General features: G+C 33.7%; 2 protein-coding genes across 2 annotated transcripts; one reads left to right on the top strand and one right to left on the bottom strand.

The window, feature by feature from the left end:
- Nucleotides 1-6,136: 6,136 nt before the first annotated feature.
- On the bottom strand, nucleotides 6,137-7,354 carry LOC136349721 (uncharacterized). The gene has a single exon (XM_066301445.1). The coding sequence runs from the start codon at nucleotides 7,352-7,354 to the stop codon at nucleotides 6,137-6,139; it is 1,218 nt and encodes a 405-aa protein (XP_066157542.1).
- An 8,281-nt stretch (nucleotides 7,355-15,635) lies between these two features.
- LOC136349720 (uncharacterized) lies at nucleotides 15,636-19,322 on the top strand. The gene has a single exon (XM_066301443.1). The coding sequence runs from the start codon at nucleotides 15,741-15,743 to the stop codon at nucleotides 19,320-19,322; it is 3,582 nt and encodes a 1,193-aa protein (XP_066157540.1). The 5' UTR covers nucleotides 15,636-15,740.
- The last annotated feature ends 623 nt before the right edge of the window (nucleotides 19,323-19,945 follow it).

Genomic DNA, 19,945 nt, shown 5'->3' with positions numbered 1-19,945 from the left:
ATCTCGTCGAGCTGGTTAATTTGATACTTTGTTTAAGACATTTGGTCATCATTTGTCGAAGTTATCGAGCTTCAAAATATGAAAAATCGCACAATTTGAGTGTTTGAGCACATAAAGTACTCTTTTTCTTGGAAATTCGACAAGATGGAATGATGATGTGTTGTGTCACCTGAAAGATCTCGTCGAGCTGATTAATTTGATACTTTGTTTAAGACATTTGGTCATCATTTGTCGAAGTTATCGAGCTTCAAAATATGAAAAATCGCACAATTTGAGTGTTTGAGCACTTAAAGTACTCTTTTTCTTGGAAATTCAACAAGATTGAATCATGATGTGTTGTGTCACCTGAAAGATCTCGTCGAGCTGATTAATTTGACACTTTGTTTAAGACATGTGGTCATCATTTGTCGAAGTTATCGAGCTTCAAAATATGAAAAATCGCACAATTTGAGTGTTTTAGCACATAAAGTACTCTTTTTCTTGGAAATTCAACAAGATGGAATGATGATGTGTTGTGTCACCTGAAAGATCTCGTCGAGCAGATTAATTTGATACTTTGTTTAAGACATTTGGTCATCATTTGTCGAAGTTATCGAGCGTCAAAATTTGAGAAGTCTCACAATTTGAGTGTTTGAGCACTTAAAGTACTCTTTTTCTTGAAAATTCAACAAGATGGAATCATGATGTGTTGTGTCACCTGAAAGATCTCGTCGAGCAGATTAATTTGATACTTTGTTTAAGACATTTGGTCATCATTTGTCGAAGTTATCGAGCGTCAAAATTTGAGAAATCTCACAATTTGAGTGTTTGAGCACTTAAAGTACTCTTTTTCTTGAAAATTCAACAAGATGGAATCATGATGTGTTGTGTCACCTGAAAGATCTCGTCGAGCAGATTAATTTGATACTTTGTTTAAGACATTTGGTCATCATTTGTCGAAGTTATCGAGCGTCAAAATTTGAGAAATCTCACAATTTGAGTGTTTGAGCACTTAAAGTACTCTTTTTCTTGGAAATTCAACAAGATGGAATCATGATGTGTTGTGTCACCTGAAAGATCTCGTCGAGCTGATTAATTTGACACTTTGTTCAAGACATTTGGTCATCATTTGTCGAATTTATCGAGCTTCAAAATTTGAGAAGTCTCACAATTTGAGTGTTTGAGCACTTAAAGTACTCTTTTTCTTGAAAATTCAACAAGATGGAATCATGATGTGTTGTGTCACCTGAAAGATCTCGTCGAGCAGATTAATTTGATACTTTGTTTAAGACATTTGGTCATCATTTGTCGAAGTTATCGAGCGTCAAAATTTGAGAAGTCTCACAATTTGAGTGTTTGAGCACTTAAAGTACTCTTTTTCTTGAAAATTCAACAAGATGGAATCATGATGTGTTGTGTCACCTGAAAGATCTCGTCGAGCAGATTAATTTGATACTTTGTTTAAGACATTTGGTCATCATTTGTCGAAGTTATCGAGCGTCAAAATTTGAGAAGTCTCACAATTTGAGTGTTTGAGCACTTAAAGTACTCTTTTTCTTGAAAATTCAACAAGATGGAATCATGATGTGTTGTGTCACCTGAAAGATCTCGTCGAGCAGATTAATTTGATACTTTGTTTAAGACATTTGGTCATCATTTGTCGAAGTTATCGAGCGTCAAAATTTGAGAAGTCTCACAATTTGAGTGTTTGAGCACTTAAAGTACTCTTTTTCTTGGAAATTCAACAAGATGGAATGATGATGTGTTGTGTCACCTGAAAGATCTCGTCGAGCAGATTAATTTGATACTTTGTTTAAGACATTTGGTCATCATTTGTCGAAGTTATTGAGCTTCAAAATATGAAAAATCGCACAATTTGAGTGTTTGAGCACATAAAGTACTCTTTTTCTTGGAAATTCAACAAGATGGAATGATGATGTGTTGTGTCACCTGAAAGATCTCGTCGAGCAGATTAATTTGATACTTTGTTTAAGACATTTGGTCATCATTTGTCGAAGTTATCGAGCTTCAAAATATGAAAAATCGCACAATTTGAGTGTTTGAGCACATAAAGTACCCTTTTTCTTGGAAATTCAACAAGATGGAATGATGATGTGTTGTGTCACCTGAAAGATCTCGTCGAGCTGATTAATTTGACACTTTAAGACATTTTGTCATCATTTGTCGAAGTTATCGAGCGTCAAAATTTGAGAAGTCTCACAATTTGAGTGTTTGAGCACTTAAAGTACTCTTTTTCTTGGAAATTCAACAAGATGGAATCATGATGTGTTGTGTCACCTGAAAGATCTCGTCGAGCAGATTAATTTGATACTTTGTTTAAGACATTTGGTCATCATTTGTCGAAGTTATCGAGCGTCAAAATTTGAGAAGTCTCACAATTTGAGTGTTTGAGCACTTAAAGTACTCTTTTTCTTGGAAATTCAAGAAGATGGAATGATGATGTGTTGTGTCACCTGAAAGATCTCGTCGAGCAGATTAATTTGATACTTTGTTTAAGACATTTGGTCATCATTTGTCGAAGTTATCGAGCTTCAAAATATGAAAAATCGCACAATTTGAGTGTTTGAGCACTTAAAGTACTCTTTTTCTTGGAAATTCAACAAGATGGAATGATGATGTGTTGTGTCACCTGAAAGATCTCGTCGAGCAGATTAATTTGATACTTTGTTTAAGACATTTGGTCATCATTTGTCGAAGTTATCGAGCTTCAAAATATGAAAAATCGCACAATTTGAGTGTTTGAGCACATAAAGTACCCTTTTTCTTGGAAATTCAACAAGATGGAATGATGATGTGTTGTGTCACCTGAAAGATCTCGTCGAGCTGATTAATTTGACACTTTAAGACATTTTGTCATCATTTGTCGAAGTTATCGAGCGTCAAAATTTGAGAAGTCTCACAATTTGAGTGTTTGAGCACTTAAAGTACTCTTTTTCTTGGAAATTCAACAAGATGGAATCATGATGTGTTGTGTCACCTGAAAGATCTCGTCGAGCAGATTAATTTGATACTTTGTTTAAGACATTTGGTCATCATTTGTCGAAGTTATCGAGCGTCAAAATTTGAGAAGTCTCACAATTTGAGTGTTTGAGCACTTAAAGTACTCTTTTTCTTGGAAATTCAAGAAGATGGAATGATGATGTGTTGTGTCACCTGAAAGATCTCGTCGAGCAGATTAATTTGATACTTTGTTTAAGACATTTGGTCATCATTTGTCGAAGTTATCGAGCTTCAAAATATGAAAAATCGCACAATTTGAGTGTTTGAGCACTTAAAGTACTCTTTTTCTTGGAAATTCAACAAGATGGAATGATGATGTGTTGTGTCACCTGAAAGATCTCGTCGAGCAGATTAATTTGATACTTTGTTTAAGACATTTGGTCATCATTTGTCGAAGTTATCGAGCGTCAAAATTTGAGAAGTCTCACAATTTGAGTGTTTGAGCACTTAAAGTACTCTTTTTCTTGGAAATTCAACAAGATGGAATCATGATGTGTTGTGTCAAGTAGTTGAGCTAGGGGGGTTACAGATCAAATGTGCCGTTTTCGCACATCCGCTAACGTTATTTTTGCTCCGTTAACGTTATATTTGTCGTTCCGTTAAATTAACGTATGGGGAAAATGGGGGAGTTTTCGCGCCGTTAACGTTATTTTAGTGGTTTATTGATTTAGCGGTGTATTGCGAAAACTGTATTTGTCGTTACGACAAAATTAACATGGAGTCTTATGGGAAAAACTTTGTCGTTACGCTAAAGTTGACGTTAAACGTATCTCCATCTCTCTCCTGTAACGTTATTTTTGTCGTTCCTTTATTTATTTCTTGAAAGGTGCACTGCGAAAACTATTGGTTGTTTTTATAGAGTTTTCGCACCGTTAACGTTATTTTAGTGATTTATTGATTTAGTGGTGCATTACGAAAACTGTATTTGTCGTTACGACAAAATTAACATGGAGTCTTATGGGAAAAACTTTGTCGTTACGTTAAAGTTGACGTTAAGCGTATCTCCATCTCTCTCGTGTAACGTTATTTTTGTCGTTCCGTTATTTCATTCTTTAAAGGTACATTGCGAAAACTGTTGGTTGTTTTTAGAGTTTTCGCACCGTGAACGTTATTTGTGTTATTAGGTGATTAGGTGGTGAATTGCGGAAACTGTGTTTGTCGTTACGACAAAATTAACATGGAGTCTTATGGCAAAAGGTATGTCGTTACGTCAAGGAAGTTACGTTACCATCTCTCCCTGTGGAGTGGGCGTGTCGGTACAGGTCCGGGTTGAGCGCCTTGAGACAGGTCCGTACTTGGGGAACTTCTGTAGAGTGACTGGAGCGTGGAGTGGGTGCTCAAGGTAAGTAAACGAAAAAATGCTCTCTTAATTTTTATTAGCATCATATATTTTGTAATAATTCATGCAATATATGTCTCGCTCACAGAAAACGTTACCCCCTCCCCCAATCACTGATGGAAATTATAATGTATGTTTTCTTAAGTGGTACGATCTTCTGCCGCATTCGAGCTATATTTACAGAATGCTTTTATGCATCGACTCTTTAATAAATACATCTACGAAAATAATAATAATAATAATGTGTACCAATGGTACTGACATTAACATATAGAGACTTGAAACCCGATTTATGAAGCAATTAATTTATTAATAACATATTCAAATAGCACTTCGGCATTTCTACTACTGCAATTGCATACTTTGAAAGCATGACTATTACAATTGTTTTCGCTAGGTCTTAATTTGGGTACCAGGTCAGCATCATCTTTTTCTAAATTGAAAATTCGTATTGAATCGGCAAGATAGTCTTTCAAAAACTCAAATTTTGCCTGTCCTTTCACAAATATCAAATCAATATTTTTTAAATGGTTTTCTAAAATATTTTTAATTTGCTGATATTTGATATTCCCCGAATCAAATGGAATACCATGAACATTGTTATAGAGATATGCAGCAGTTTTCCGATCATTTGCATGTAAACTAGAAAATTTAATCGGGCATTTAAACAAAAAGGATTTCAAATGTTTACCATCGTAGATGGTGAGTTCTTTCGTGGTTAACATTTTGTTAATTATATAACCTTGCATGTCCAGTACGGCAAACTTCATTTTACACTTTCGAATGACAAAAAAGAATTGTACCCTCGGTTCGCAAATCTCTATGTAATAATAACTACTTCTATTACTACCGCTGTAGTAGGTCTGGGTCGGAACAATGGATTGCACCCTAGGATCCCAAATCTGTATTTAATAAATACTAAAATTCACTTTTCGCTAATTGAATGAAAATAACCACCTTGTGCTATCACAGTAGTAGTAGTAGTAGTAGTAGTAGTAGTTCTAAATTTTGAAGTCGAACCCCATGAGAATGTCACTGATCGAGAGGAACTACCCTAGGTTCCCAAATCCGTATCTAATAAATACTAAAATACGCTTTTCGCTAATTTAATGAATAAAAATAACCACCTACCTTGTGCTACCACTAAAGTAGTAGTACTAAAGTTCAAAGTCGAAAAATGAGCTCACTTATGCGTCTTTTGCTCCTGCTAAACGAAAATTGCAAAGACTGGTGCAGTTAATAGGCTGACATCTTCGCAATGTGAATATATAGCAATTTGCATAAATAGCATTATGAAGATGTATTGTAGCATGCATCATTAAAAAGCGTTTTACATTTTTAAAAACTTTATTCATCATTGTACATAAAACATTTAAAAGAGCACACGTTGGTAGAAGCAGTCTTGAACTGGACTAGTCATCAATAGGTTTGGATCTTCACACGAAATGTTTTGGTTATATATGACGGGATGATAGGGTACATTTTACTTTGATGCAATGATTTTTTCCATTACTGTTATGTGCTGCTGATGATGTGAAAAGAGTCGTTTAGGGTATTTTCATCTTTAAACCCTTGAATATTCATATTTTTAATTGTTCAAACTTTAGGAAAGTAAATTTCTTGATGGAATATTCTCTAATCCGGCGTTTAATATTTCGTAGGTTTTCTAAAAAAGTTTCTATTCTTTCAAGTCTAGTTGTCATTTCGACTTGCAGTATCTTTATAAACAATATTTCAACTGAACATTAAGTTTTAACGCTACATATTGATGGTGGTGGTGGTGGTGGTGGTAGGAATTTAAAGCTGTTTTACAATTTTCGTAAGTGGATTATAACTAAATATTTTGTCATGAATAATGAGGCAATAGGCTGTCGTTTTATCAGTCACTTTTTCTGCAGTTTCAAATTCCACTCTCATAGTGACTGATCCAGTTTGAAGTAAATCTCTTTGGTGAGTACAATTGATGTAAACAAGTGGAGCTTTATCTTTGAATTCGGACGGAGTGAAAATCGGTTCTTGTGCGTTATTATAGTAAACCTGACGAAATTCGGAAAACATTTCATACAGGGTTGCAAATCTATTATTTTTAAAATCAAGTTGCAAGTCACCATACGGGTATCTTTCAGAATTTAAATACACATTTACGTTTCGTAGGTCACAGTGATCAAATTTGCTCATATCCTTTTTAAGATTACCTCTTTTGTCTTTTTGAAATGCGAGTATGACATGGCGTGGAGTTTCAACTTTGGTCGATGTCTTTACCGTCCAATTGTGTCTGGTGGCTTCTAATAACTCTGGATATTCAACTAATTCCCAGCTTCGAAAAGTTAATAAGATGTCAGTATTTTTATCAATAGTTTTTGTAAGTGCTAATTCCTGAGGAATTGCTACTGTTAAGTGTGGAACTCTCCAACAGAGTTTTGTTATCGTAAGTTTCGGTTTTTCTGTAGATGCTGCCGTTTGTACCAATGCATTGGAATCATCGTTAGCTCTAACTAGGATTAATTCTTGATGTGAATTTAAAATGATTTTCTTATAATCTTCAAAGAAACCAGAGTACATCTTAAGAGGAATACATAAAGAAACATTTCCGTTAGAGTCCGTCATGATGCTTTTTTCTTTTTCTACCGGATACCATCCCGCGTTTTGAAGCTTAGCGCTTTCATTTAAATTATATGATGAATAACCCTTAAGGGTTGCTGTTATACCAACATCTCGTACTGCGTCAATTGTCACTCCATTTAGAACATATCTCAACTCTTTGAATAAAAACGCCGCGGCATTATTTATCAAGTATGTGTTTGTAAGTGGCGTACCATCCTCTTTCGTAACCTTTAGTTCAATGTAAAGTTCACTTTTGCAGGGTAAGGGATATTTTCCGGTTTGCTGTAAGGATATTCTAATTTCATCGTTTGTCCCCAATTTAGTAGGATTGAATGGATCAAAAGAGAGCACTTCCCAGCTTAAAATTGAGTCGTCAATAAAAACTTTTTCTTGGACGTTTATATGATCCATTTTTTAATGTAAATCCTAGGGAAACAAGAAACTGTTTATTCAAAGACGTTAACCCTCTTGTGTATCGTTTCGTACTATCGGGGGTTTGCTGCTTACAAGGTGTATTAAACCTTCTGACAAAATCTAAATTAGGTGTTCTATTATATAGAATTACCATCGTGAGTCCAAGCGTTTAAGATGAAGTCTTAATGTCACGGATTCACCTCGAAAATTAATCAAATCGCCCTCTTGATCAACTAGTTTCACTGTTATTTTATCTACAACGTTAACGATTACGGGAAAATAAATGACATTCTGAGGGGTTTCGATTATTTTAAAACCGGGTGGTACACTAGGAAAAAACTGATGTATTACATGAACTGGCGTACCATTTAGAAAAGACCCTTCAGCTATACTGCAATCGATATTTATAGCATTCACCTTAAAGATATCTGCGGGGTGATCAGACACTGTCAAAGTATTAGCCGGTATGTCCTGGTACTCAAACCCCAAAAGTTTTGCTATAGTTCCTTCTTCAAATTTAACATCTACAGATGAAATAAGATGTGTTCTAAGAGTGTTATTGTTTGCAGTTAACTCAAATGTCTTTTTGTCTCCAATGTCCTTTTTTATATAATTAGCTATATCTTCTATCTCGTAGCAACCTGGTGGTATTGTGATATATTCTTTATCAATAATAAACAAATTAGATCCGGACTCAATATTTGGAATTGAATTGAAAGTTTCAAAGTTGACTAGACCGATTACGTATTCGAAATTGTCGTCTAGATGTATAGGAGGGTTAAATTCCGCAGTGAGAGTTGCAGAATTACCGGTAAGAACAAAACTATAAGACATGATTCGTCAATATTAAAATTATAAATAAATCTCTTGAGTTCTATACACACTATTATAAAGGAATTCTAAACAGAGCTGACCACAATTCATTTGCTCATCAGTTTGATACCTCGTATAATTATACTTTATATCGTTCTTGAGTCCATCACTCTTGAAATACTTAACCAACTCCTTTGGAGGTTTTAAGTTCCCATAACTATCGAAGTATGTAATACTTTTCCCTTTTTTAGCATAACAAATCCAATGAGTTCCTTTGTTGACTGAATCATCCAGGTTCACTATACCACGCTCGTTCTTTTTAATTTTCTGTGGTAATTTATTTCTCATGAAAATACCTCGAAAATGTGGAATTTGTAATTTTTTTACGTATTTTAATAACTGAAAATTTGTTAGTGATTTTCGAGGTATTCCACTTAACAGTTTTTTGAGTATGGTTTTAAGTAAAGTCCACATCCTGATTTGTATGGTTTCAGGTATAATCCGCTCCCTTCTTTACCAAGTGCTATAGCTTCCATTGTCTCGTTGTGTCTTTTCGCTTCTTCCAATTTTTGAGAAGCTGCTTTCGCATCGTTTACCGCTTTTGCAATACCAGCAGCTCCACCTCCTAATGCACCTAATGCCGATAAACCAGCAAACAGAGGTATCAGAGGCAAAAATCCACCTGATTTAGGAATAGGAATAATTCTCCTTTTGGGGGGTGAAACTTTGCCACTCTTTTTTGCAAGTGCTAGGGCATACTTGGCACTAGATTTTAAGTTTTTAAACTTTTGTCCGATGAGACCCTTTTTCACGTTTAAAATTGCTCTGTTTAGAGTTATCTTTCCACCTTTCAAACCTCGACCTGTTTTCCTTTTTCGCAGCCCCATTCCTAACTTTGTTTTCACATTCATAGCTCCGCTAATACCCAACGCTGCAATTTTTTCACCGATTCCCGAATCACTTGCCTTGAACCGTGCTAGTGCTTTTGATGCTAAGATTTTATCCGCTTCGTGTCTACTTTGTAAATCTTTTCTTTCGGCGTATGCTATGTCGTGCTCTTTACAAGCTTCATCTAAAGGATTTACACCCGTATCACCTCTTGTCAGTCTTTCCTTCAACTTGGTGCCAGGACCGCAGAAATTGAACCCGGGAATATGCAATTCAACGGGTAATTTGTTTATCAAAGTATTGACAATACCAGTTCCTCTTTTTTTGCTAGTTTTTGAACGAATGATGTGATGACTGTGGAAGTCGATCATTATATAACACTATCCCGCAACTGATAGACATTCACTTTTTATGTGCTTTAAGTACCAAAAAGATGCATCTTGAAAAACAGTTACATTCGATAACCATTAAAGATTACGAATTTACAAAAAACACTTTCAGGAAACATGGTGACTTATTTCAGGGAAGTAGTAAAAGGGGTTTAGTTATTGGCCCATCAGGATGTGGAAAAACTAATGTGATGATATCTTTAATTGAAGATCGCAATGGATTGCGTTTTAAAAATTTGTATATTTATTCCAAGTCGTTGTATCAGCCAAAATATGAATATTTGAGAACACTTATGCAACCTCTTAAACAAATCGGTTTCTACGAGTCAGATAATGCCGAAAATATTATCGATCCAAGAGAAATTGAATCTAATTCATTGATTATTTTCGATGATATCGTTTGTTGTGATCAGAATATTGTTAAGGATTATTTTTGCTTTGGACGGCATAAAAACACTGATTGTTTTTATTTGTGTCAAACATATTCTTCTATACCTAAACAATTAATACGAGACAATGCGAACCTACTTATCATATTTCAACAAGATGTCACAAATTTGAAACATATTTATCAAGATCATATTAATGTCGATATGTCATTTAATCAGTTTAAAGACTTGTGTTCGCTCTGTTGGAAAGAACTGTACGAATTTTTAGTAGTGGATAAAGATTCAAATTTAAAGTGCGGTAGATACCGAAAGGGATTTGATACATTTATTTACCTATAAAAGGAACGGTTTTCAAAGTAACTTCACTTTACCTCCTCCTCCTCCTCCTCCAACATGGATGACGAACGTTTAAAAAGAGAGCTGGTTAAATCGAGAAAAGCAGTGAGAGAAAAATATCAGAGTCTAAAAAATGCAGAATTTGAGACACAAGCTAGACTAGAGCAAACCTACAAACCACTAACACAACCTTTAGAACAATTAATTTCAGCTGTTCATGGTAAGAGTGAACCACTGGATATAATAACCGAAGGAAAAAAGGAAGAAGAAAGATCTTTTAATATCGAAAATGCAGCATCTGCAACTTCAACCCCAAGGAAAGAAAAAAAATTGAAAACTGGGAAAACTCCACTTTTACCTTTAAAGATGCCCTCCTTCTTTGATGAAAGCTTAACGTCAAAAAGTCAATTTCCTTCTTTTTTACGTTCAGTGGAGATTGGTGAAACTACACCATTTCAAGAAGAGTCTAACGAGAAATCATTGAATTTATCGGATATTTTAGAACAATCAAAGCTGTCAATACAACCAATAGTTAGTACTCCTGCTTACGAAGAGTGGCTAGAAACCTACCACGAACTACCAAGAACTTATATTGACGATAATATAAAAGACAAAAAACATACTTTCGATCATCAATTTGGTATAATTCACGACATTGAAACAGACAAGTTATTTTTAGGCTTAACTCAAAAACCTGTCGAACTTATCGGCAAAGATGTAAAAGTTGCAGGAATAACATATCCTGGAACAGTCGGATTATATGAACTATTGTTTAAAATAAATCCGCTCGGCTACAAAAAGGAGGATTTGGATAATTATATGGATATATTGAAAAGGACTAACGCTTATAGAAGGAATCATGATCCCAATGATCAAGTTCAAGGTACTAAATCAACCAAATACATTACAATAATAGCACCATACTTGCAGGAAAAAGGTATCACGAAAACTAGAAGTATACAATCTTCCCAAACGAGTTTCAGTAGACCTACCCTTCCGCTCGTTAGGCCCCGAAATAAAAAGGGATCGGGATTAATTTTAAAAAATCACAAATCACAAACGGATTATGTATATTGGAATGATTTGAATGAACTCGTTGACAGGCTTCGTTTACTTATGGCTTCTACGACAGCAGGTCATACAGGTCATAATAACGAAATCATTTCTATTATAGAAGAACTTAAGGAAGCAGATGTTATTGTATAAAAAAGTACCTTTTTTTATTTGCATTTTATTTTCAAGATGACTGTCGATAAGTTTGGTCGACACATTTCAAAAAAAACAGTCGCCGAACATTTCGAAAAACACTTTGTTAAAAGTAACAAGTCTATTAACAAATTGGACATTGGTTTTAATATGAAAAAAATTGAAGAAAAGATGATAAACGAAATACTTTTACTAAAAAATGAGTTAAATGATACAATAAAAAATATGGATGATAAAAATCAACAGCTCACGGAAAAAATAACCATATCCACAAAGGAACTTGCAGAACTAAAAGATAAGGTGAACGAAGTGGATGGATTTTTGAACAAAGTCGATGAAGTGTCAAGATTTAACACTTTCGCGTTACGTAACAGGCTTCTGCAACTTGAAGCTGTTGTTTCCGAAATAAAAAGTGCTATTAAAAAGCGATAAGTTAGTGTTAGCTTAGTTATGGTACTCACATCAAAGGAAACTGTGGCTCACGAGTTACATAAACCTGCTAGGAAAAATTATAAAAGGCGAAGGGTAATTATTAAAGGGTTGCACGACTTGTGGCAAGCGGATCTCGTGGAAATGCAGCCGTATGTCAAATCAAATAGCGGATTTCGCTATATCCTGGTAGTTATAAACGCCTTTTCAAAATATGTTTGGGTAATGCCTTTAAAAAGTAAAAAAAGTAAAGATGTTACGTTAGCATTTGCAGCAATTCTAAGAAGATCCAAAAATCCTCCGAAAAATTTGCATACAGATCTTGGTACCGAATTCTACAACAGGGATTTCACCGAACTTGTGAAAAAATATGAAATTAATCATTACAGTACATTTTCTAACTTAAAAGCAAGCATCGTTGAAAGAGTAAATCGTACATTGAAGAATATGATATGGCGACAATTCACAATTCAAGGAAATTATAAATGGCTTGATATTTTAGAAAAAATTGTACAAAAATATAATAATACTGTTCACCGAACTACTGGCTACAAGCCTAACAGTGTCGATAATAAGAATGCCGAGGAAATTTTATCAAATTCCTACTCTCATCTAAAAACGGTGGATCCCAAAAAGCCAAAACTGAAAGTGCACGATTTTGTGAGGATTTCCAAACAGAGAGAAGCTTTCGATAAAGGTTACACTCCGAATTGGTCGACTGAAATATTCCAAATAGAAAAGATCCAGTTGACTAATCCCACCACGTACTTATTGAAAGATTACAACAATGAATACGTTCAGGGAGGATTCTATGAAGAGGAACTGCAGAAAGTTAAATATCCTGACGTTTACTTGGTTGAAAAGATTTTAAAACAAAAAGGAGATAAGGTTTATGTTAAATGGCTCGGTTTTAGTAACTCAAATAATTCTTGGATTTTGAAAAAGGATATTCTGTAACATTTTTTTTATTTACTAGATTTTTTAACCTCCGATAACATTAAATCTTTCGTTATAAATTTTCGTTCTATGTATATTTGAAAATATATGGACCATTTTTTCTTCACACAACTGAATTCTTCTTTGAAAGTGGATTCTGTTAATATGCACAGCTAGATAATCACTTTTTCTAGCCTCCCTGTAAGCAAAACTCCATACAACCAGTTTGAAGACTTTGTTCTTCTCGCAAAAAGACACTTTTTTCATTGTGTTATGATAAAAAGAAAATTACGGGGTTAATAACCTTATACGAATTTGTCTGTAGACAAGTTGGAACAAGTTGAAACAGTGGGAATGGGGGACACTTAACGACATAAACTGAAATAATTTCATAAGCGTTCAATAGTTAAAGAGAAGAACATGTGCGTCTTAAATATTAACGTAGTGTTATAGTGACAAAATGATTTCTCATAAAAGTGATGATGATTACGACTGTGCAACTTCTTCATCCCCGATTTGTTACGATCGTCAACTCGAAGAATGTATACAAAAGTTTGAAGATGCCGCTAGAAAAGAATCCTTCCATCTACTAAATGCATCATATTATACGGATTCATATCGAATCGAATGTGGTTTAAGTCCGGCGCGAACATTCAGTTCGGTTATTACATTATCTGAAACGACAAAAATTAGTAAAATATCATTCAGTGAATTTGAATGGATCACATTTTTAAATGTTCTGCACGAAAAGATGTGTGATTTTTTCAATGACCCTACGGTTTCGGGTGACGTGGTAACCTTTCCATGTGGTGATTTTATCGAAGTGAATCAAATGATTGGATTTACCAATACTGATGGTGATTTTGGAAAAGTATTGAAAATATCTAAATATTGTGTAAGTTTCTATTTAACAGAAAAAGATGTACATCAAATTTTTCACATTGATTTTCACCTTATTCGCCAACGGTTGGTCATATTGAATGATCTGCATTTTTGTACTTTTTATTACAATATAATAAATGTACTTAAACCTTGGTGCATCGCAAACAATGTTAATAGAAAACCACTATTAGAATTGTATAACTTAATTTGCGATAAATGTATGGGAAATATGCTACTAAGTAGTGCCCTTAAGGAATACCTATATTATTATTATGACAAAGTTGTGCAGGATTTAAATAGAGAATAAAATTTTTGTAGAAAATATAAAGCTTTTTTACTATATATCGTTTGCCCCTCCCCAATATGCTCTCATATTTAAATATTAACAATTTTCTAACTACCTCAGTATATTTATGTTACACGACTAAGATGAACACAACACAAAACTTGGTTGACTTTTTAATTGGAAGCAAAGATATTAAACAATTGAAAAGTGAAGAATTAAAATGTCTTCCGCTCGAGTATTTTTTGAAACAAGTAGACTGCATAGATCTTCTAAATATTTGGAGTAAGTTACCCTATGAATATACTAGCAATTATGAGCTACAAATAAGGCTGCCATGTTTCGTTCACTACAATCGACCTGAAGTTCACGTTCATATAGATGGTCCACCGTCATCGCAAAAGATGTGTCCATATTGTTTGCAGACTTTACGTTGTTACGTTTAAGTTTCGATTAGCGGGGATATTAAAATTAACTATAAAAATTAATATTTCCAGTTCAAAATGATTCAATAGAATGTAAGATTTATATTTCCTTTCATTAAAGACTAATTGACATAATCCCATGAAAATTATTTATATTTGTAACATAAAATATACCAATACTTTCTATTTAAAGGAAGACAGCATCTGCAAAGAGGTGTAAATAAAAATACAATCCGAGAATGATGCAATTAGTCCATATACAGGAGTCAGTACTTCTATCCGGGGAATGATTTAATAGAATGTAAGTTCTATATTTCCTAGCATTAAAGACTAATTTACATAATCCCATGAAAATGATTTATATTTGTAACATGAAATATACCAATACTTTCTATTTAAAGGAAGACAGCATTTGCAAAGAGGTGTAAATAAAAATACAATCGGAGAATGATGCAATTAGTCCATATACAGGTGTCAGTACTTCTATCCGGGAATGATTTAATAGAATGTAAGTTCTATATTTCCTAGCATTAAAGACTAATTTACATAATCCCATGAAAATGATTTATATTTGCAACATGAAACCACTTTATTTTTTCCGATGAAATATATCAATACTTTTAATTTAAAGGAAGATTGCATCCGCAGAGGTATAAATAATTCCATCTGGGAATATCGCAAAGTAGATTATTGCAGATAGTCAAACTTAAAGGTTCATAGTGTTTGAATTTACAGTGGTTAATGTGAGTGGAAGTAAAGGAGATTGTTGCAGACAGTCAAACTTGAAAGTTTTTACGGTGTTTGATTTTGCAGTGTTTAACGTAAGTGAAAGTTTTTTTAACTGTAAATGACTAAAGTCTTTAAATTTTAAAACAGAATGGATTTGGAAAAACTAAACCAAGTGTGTCTTGTAAAGAATGATAAAGCACTGGTTAAACTACAAGATTTAACAATTAATGAAAAATATTTGATCTATAAAGCTACACTTTCGAATACCAAATACGGTAAAAACATTTTATTACACTTGGAAACCACTGTGGTATTCCTCCCTCGAAGAGTGACTGAGACGTTTGAACCGCAGCTGCATAACTTTGTCGAAGGAAAATACGCCCTTGTCTTTAGGGGAACAAAAGACATAGGACATCCGAATCCGCTGATTTTATTCGAAATCTGTTTGGCTTGAAGAATTAGTAGCAGCAGCAGCAGCAGCAGCAACAGAAAGGGTATTGTATCATGGATCCGGATAACTTGTTGAAAAAATCCTTAGATGTTATTACAGGTTTTAAAAAAATTAGACACCAAATTAATAAATTATGTAAGAGAAACCTAACTGTTTGGTTGAACCGAGTGCAAAAATTGATTATCCTTTGTAATAATTTAATCGGTAAAGGTGGTTTACCATATCGTATGCACCGCAAATTGCAGACAAATTTACATCAATTAAATGTAATTAAAAAACTACTTCGACTAAAACTAGAAAATATAGAGGGATTAAATCGAGAAACAAGTAATGTTGAAAGTAGGATTTCGTGGGAAAACGTGGTTTCATGTTTCAATCAAAATGTAACATCGAATGTTATTATTAATTTGACGCATAAGGATATAAATCAATTCTTAAACGATTCTTCTCTTTTATTTGAAACGAAGATAAAAGAGTTTTTAAAACAAAATCCAGTTATTAAGGTAGCTTCCACATTTTGTGGGGAGTTTATTAAAAAATCTGGGGATAAGGAAATAATTAACATTTTCTATTTTAATACAAACTATGCAATCATTGATGTGGGAACGAATTTACTTGGCTGGTTTCGCGAAAATATCCAAGATCAAGTATTAAACCAACTGTCAGAATTTCAGGAACGTGATTCAGGCTTTGCTTTACAAAAAATCGATTATTTAGAAATTAATATTAATAAATTTGAAATGGGTAGCGGTTCAACTTTTATCAAATTACCTAAAGAAATTTCAAAGAAACGGGCTTGCATTAATATTCAAAATGACGATCAAGCCTGTTTCTATTGGTCGATTGTTAGTGCTATTTATCCTGTTATAAATAACAATAATCGTATTACTTCATATCCACATTACAGCACTGTTTTAAATACCACAAATTTAGAAATGCCTATGCCTTTAAACAAAATATATAAATTTGAAAAATTAAACGATATATCGGTAAATGTTTACGCTTTAGAAATGTCAACGGTACCGACAACATTCTATGCAGTAGTTCCAGTCAGATTAACACCTCAAAAACTAAACAAACATATTAATTTGCTTTTAATTCAGAACAAATATTATCCTAAATTAAATGACTATAATCCGGTTCCCACAGATGCAGTAGTAGAAGAAGAAGATACCAATATTATCTATCACTATTGCTGGATTAAAGATTTATCACGATTATTATCCAGTCAGTTAAACAAACATAAACAACGTAAATTTATTTGTGATAGATGTTTAAATTATTTTTCCAACCATCAAAAATTATTAACACATGAAGTATTGTGCACTAAGTTGAATGACTGTCATATTTCGTTTCCCAAATACGACTTTATAGAGTTTAAAAATCATGTTTATCAACAAAAAGCCCCATTTGTTATTTATGCTGATTTCGAAAGTCAATTGGAAAACGTTTCTTTCTCGAATGATTTAGGTAAATATCAAAGACACATTCCTTTTAGTGTAGGATATTTCATCAAATGTGCATATAATGACTCTTTATCTCAGTTCAAAATGTTTCGAGGTACTAACTGTGTTGAATGGTTTGTTAATGAAATGATTGAACTGTCGAAATTTATTTATAATGAAACAAAGAAAAACACTCCAATGAACATCCAACTTGATTTATCAATGGCTAAAAGGTGTCACATTTGTGAAAAACCGTTTTCCCCTAAAGATGAAATTGTTCGAGATCATGATCATTTCACGGGTATTTTCAGAGGATTTGCTCATTCAGTATGCAATTTAAATTTTCGTAAGCAGTTTGTGGTGCCGATAATTTTCCAGAATCTTTCCGGATACGATTCTCATTTTTTAATCAAACTTTTATGTAAAAAAGGATGTTTAAGTGTACTACCTATTAACAAAGAAAAATATATTTCATTCACCCATCATGTAACAGAAAATGACATTAAATTTCGCTATATTGATTCGTATAGATTTTTGGGGGCTTCTCTCGATGAACTTGCAAAATCGATGCAACCCGAAAATTTAAAACTTTTAAAAAGTCAATTTTTAGATGTGACGGAAGAAAAATTTAAACTCTTAACGTGTAAAGGTGTGTTTTGCTACGATTATATTGATAGTATTGATAAACTTGATGAAAAAACTTTACCATCCAAGGAATATTTCTATAATAAACTAGAAGATTCGCATATTGACGACGAAAAATATAGTCATGCATCGAAGGTATGGGATTCTTTTAATATTCAGACTTTGGGAGAATATTCAGATTTGTATTTAAAAACTGATGTTATACTTTTAGCTGATATTTTTGAACATTTCAGATTAAATTGTATTTCAACTCATAATCTCGATCCTTCATGGTATTTTACCATGCCCGGATATACTTGGGACTGTATGTTAAAGTACACTAAATGCAAGTTGGAGTTATTACACGATATCGATCAAATAATGTTTATTGAAAAAGGTATTCGTGGTGGCGTTTCTGTGTGTAGCAGTAGATATTCAGAAGCAAACAACAAGTACATGTTTGACTATGATCCTGTAAAACCGTCTAAATACCTTCTTTACCTAGATGTGAACAATTTGTACGGAAAGGCAATGTGTGAACCTTTACCTTACGGAGGTTTCGAATGGATAGAAGATACCAATTTTGACGTATTAACTATTCCTGACGATTCCCCCGTAGGGTATATTTTGCAGGTAGATTTACAGTACCCAAATAAGTTACATGACACGCATAAGGACTTTCCTTTCGCACCTGAACATCTTAAACCGCCACAATCGAAATTACCCAAATTAATGACCACTCTGTTTCATAAACAAAATTATATTGTTCATTATAGGAATTTAAAGCAAATGTTAAAACATGGATTAGTTCCGACAAAAATTCACAAAATTTTAAAGTTTAACCAGTCACCATGGTTAAAATCTTATATTGAATTAAATAACGGGTTTCGAACACAAGCTCAATCAACTTTTGAAAAAAATTTATTCAAGCTGTTTAATAACGCGGTGTTTGGGAAAACGATGGAAAATATTCGAAAGCACCGCGTAGTTAAAATTGTTAAATCTTGGGAAGGACGTTATGGTGCAAAAAATTTTATTTCTAGTCCTAGGTTTCATAGCAGATTAATTCTAGATGAAAACCTTGTTATTATTGAACTGAAAAAGTCTTCAATCTGTTTCAATAAACCACTGTACATAGGCATGGCAATTTTAGACTTGTCTAAAATATACATGTACGATTTTCATTATGAGTACATGCTACCGAAAATGGGAGTTGATCGGTGCAAGCTCATGTACATGGACACCGACAGTTTTATTTACGAACTCTGTTGTAATGACGTTTATGAAGAAATCATAAAGAGAGATCTAACGAAATTTGATACTTCCGATTATCCTACCAACAATCCATACAATATCCCTCCGACAAATAAAAAAGTCTTAGGACTAATGAAGGATGAAGCTAATGGAAAAATTATTTCTCATTTTGTTGGACTCAGGTCAAAAATGTACAGTTTTAAAATTCAAGATGGAAAGGTTACCAAAAAAGCGAAAGGAGTGAAACATACTATTGTCCGTAACAAATTAACTTTTAACGATTACGTCGAATGCTTAAAAAATTTTAAAATCACTTCGGTAACCCAACGGTCTATTCGTTCCTATAATCATGAAATTTATAGCGTTGAACAAAATAAAATTGCTTTAAATCCTTATGATGACAAACGACAAATTTTATCAAACAGCTTTGATACTCTACCTTACGGACACTATAGCCTCAGTAACATACGTCACGGACAGCCTTAGTTTAAAGTTCACTTATATATATTGCAAAATTTCTAGATTATATTAATGTTATGTTTGTATTATGTGCTAATAAAAATTAAGAGAGCATTTTTTCGTTTACTTACCTTGAGCACCCACTCCACGCTCCAGCCACTCTACAGAAGTTCCCCAAGTACGGACCTGTCTCAAGGCGCTCAACCCGGACCTGTACCGACACGCCCACTCCACAGGGAGAGATGGTAACGTAACTTCCTTGACGTAACGACATACCTTTTGCCATAAGACTCCATGTTAATTTTGTCGTAACGACAAACACAGTTTCCGCAATTCACCACCTAATCACCTAATAACACAAATAACGTTCACGGTGCGAAAACTCTAAAAACAACCAACAGTTTTCGCAATGTACCTTTAAAGAATGAAATAACGGAACGACAAAAATAACGTTACACGAGAGAGATGGAGATACGCTTAACGTCAACTTTAACGTAACGACAAAGTTTTTCCCATAAGACTCCATGTTAATTTTGTCGTAACGACAAATACAGTTTTCGTAATGCACCACTAAATCAATAAATCACTAAAATAACGTTAACGGTGCGAAAACTCTATAAAAACAACCAATAGTTTTCGCAGTGCACCTT

The sequence above is a fragment of the Euwallacea fornicatus genome, unplaced genomic scaffold, assembly GCF_040115645.1.
Source record: "Euwallacea fornicatus isolate EFF26 unplaced genomic scaffold, ASM4011564v1 scaffold_41, whole genome shotgun sequence".
Classification (NCBI taxonomy): domain Eukaryota; kingdom Metazoa; phylum Arthropoda; class Insecta; order Coleoptera; family Curculionidae; genus Euwallacea; species Euwallacea fornicatus.
This window is presented reverse-complemented; position numbering and strand designations above follow the sequence as displayed.

Coding starts and splice junctions, on each gene's coding strand:
- LOC136349721 (XM_066301445.1), bottom strand. CDS start 7,354: ATGGATCATATAAACGTCCAAGAAAAAGTTTTTATTGACGACTCAATT.
- LOC136349720 (XM_066301443.1), top strand. CDS start 15,741: ATGCACCGCAAATTGCAGACAAATTTACATCAATTAAATGTAATTAAA.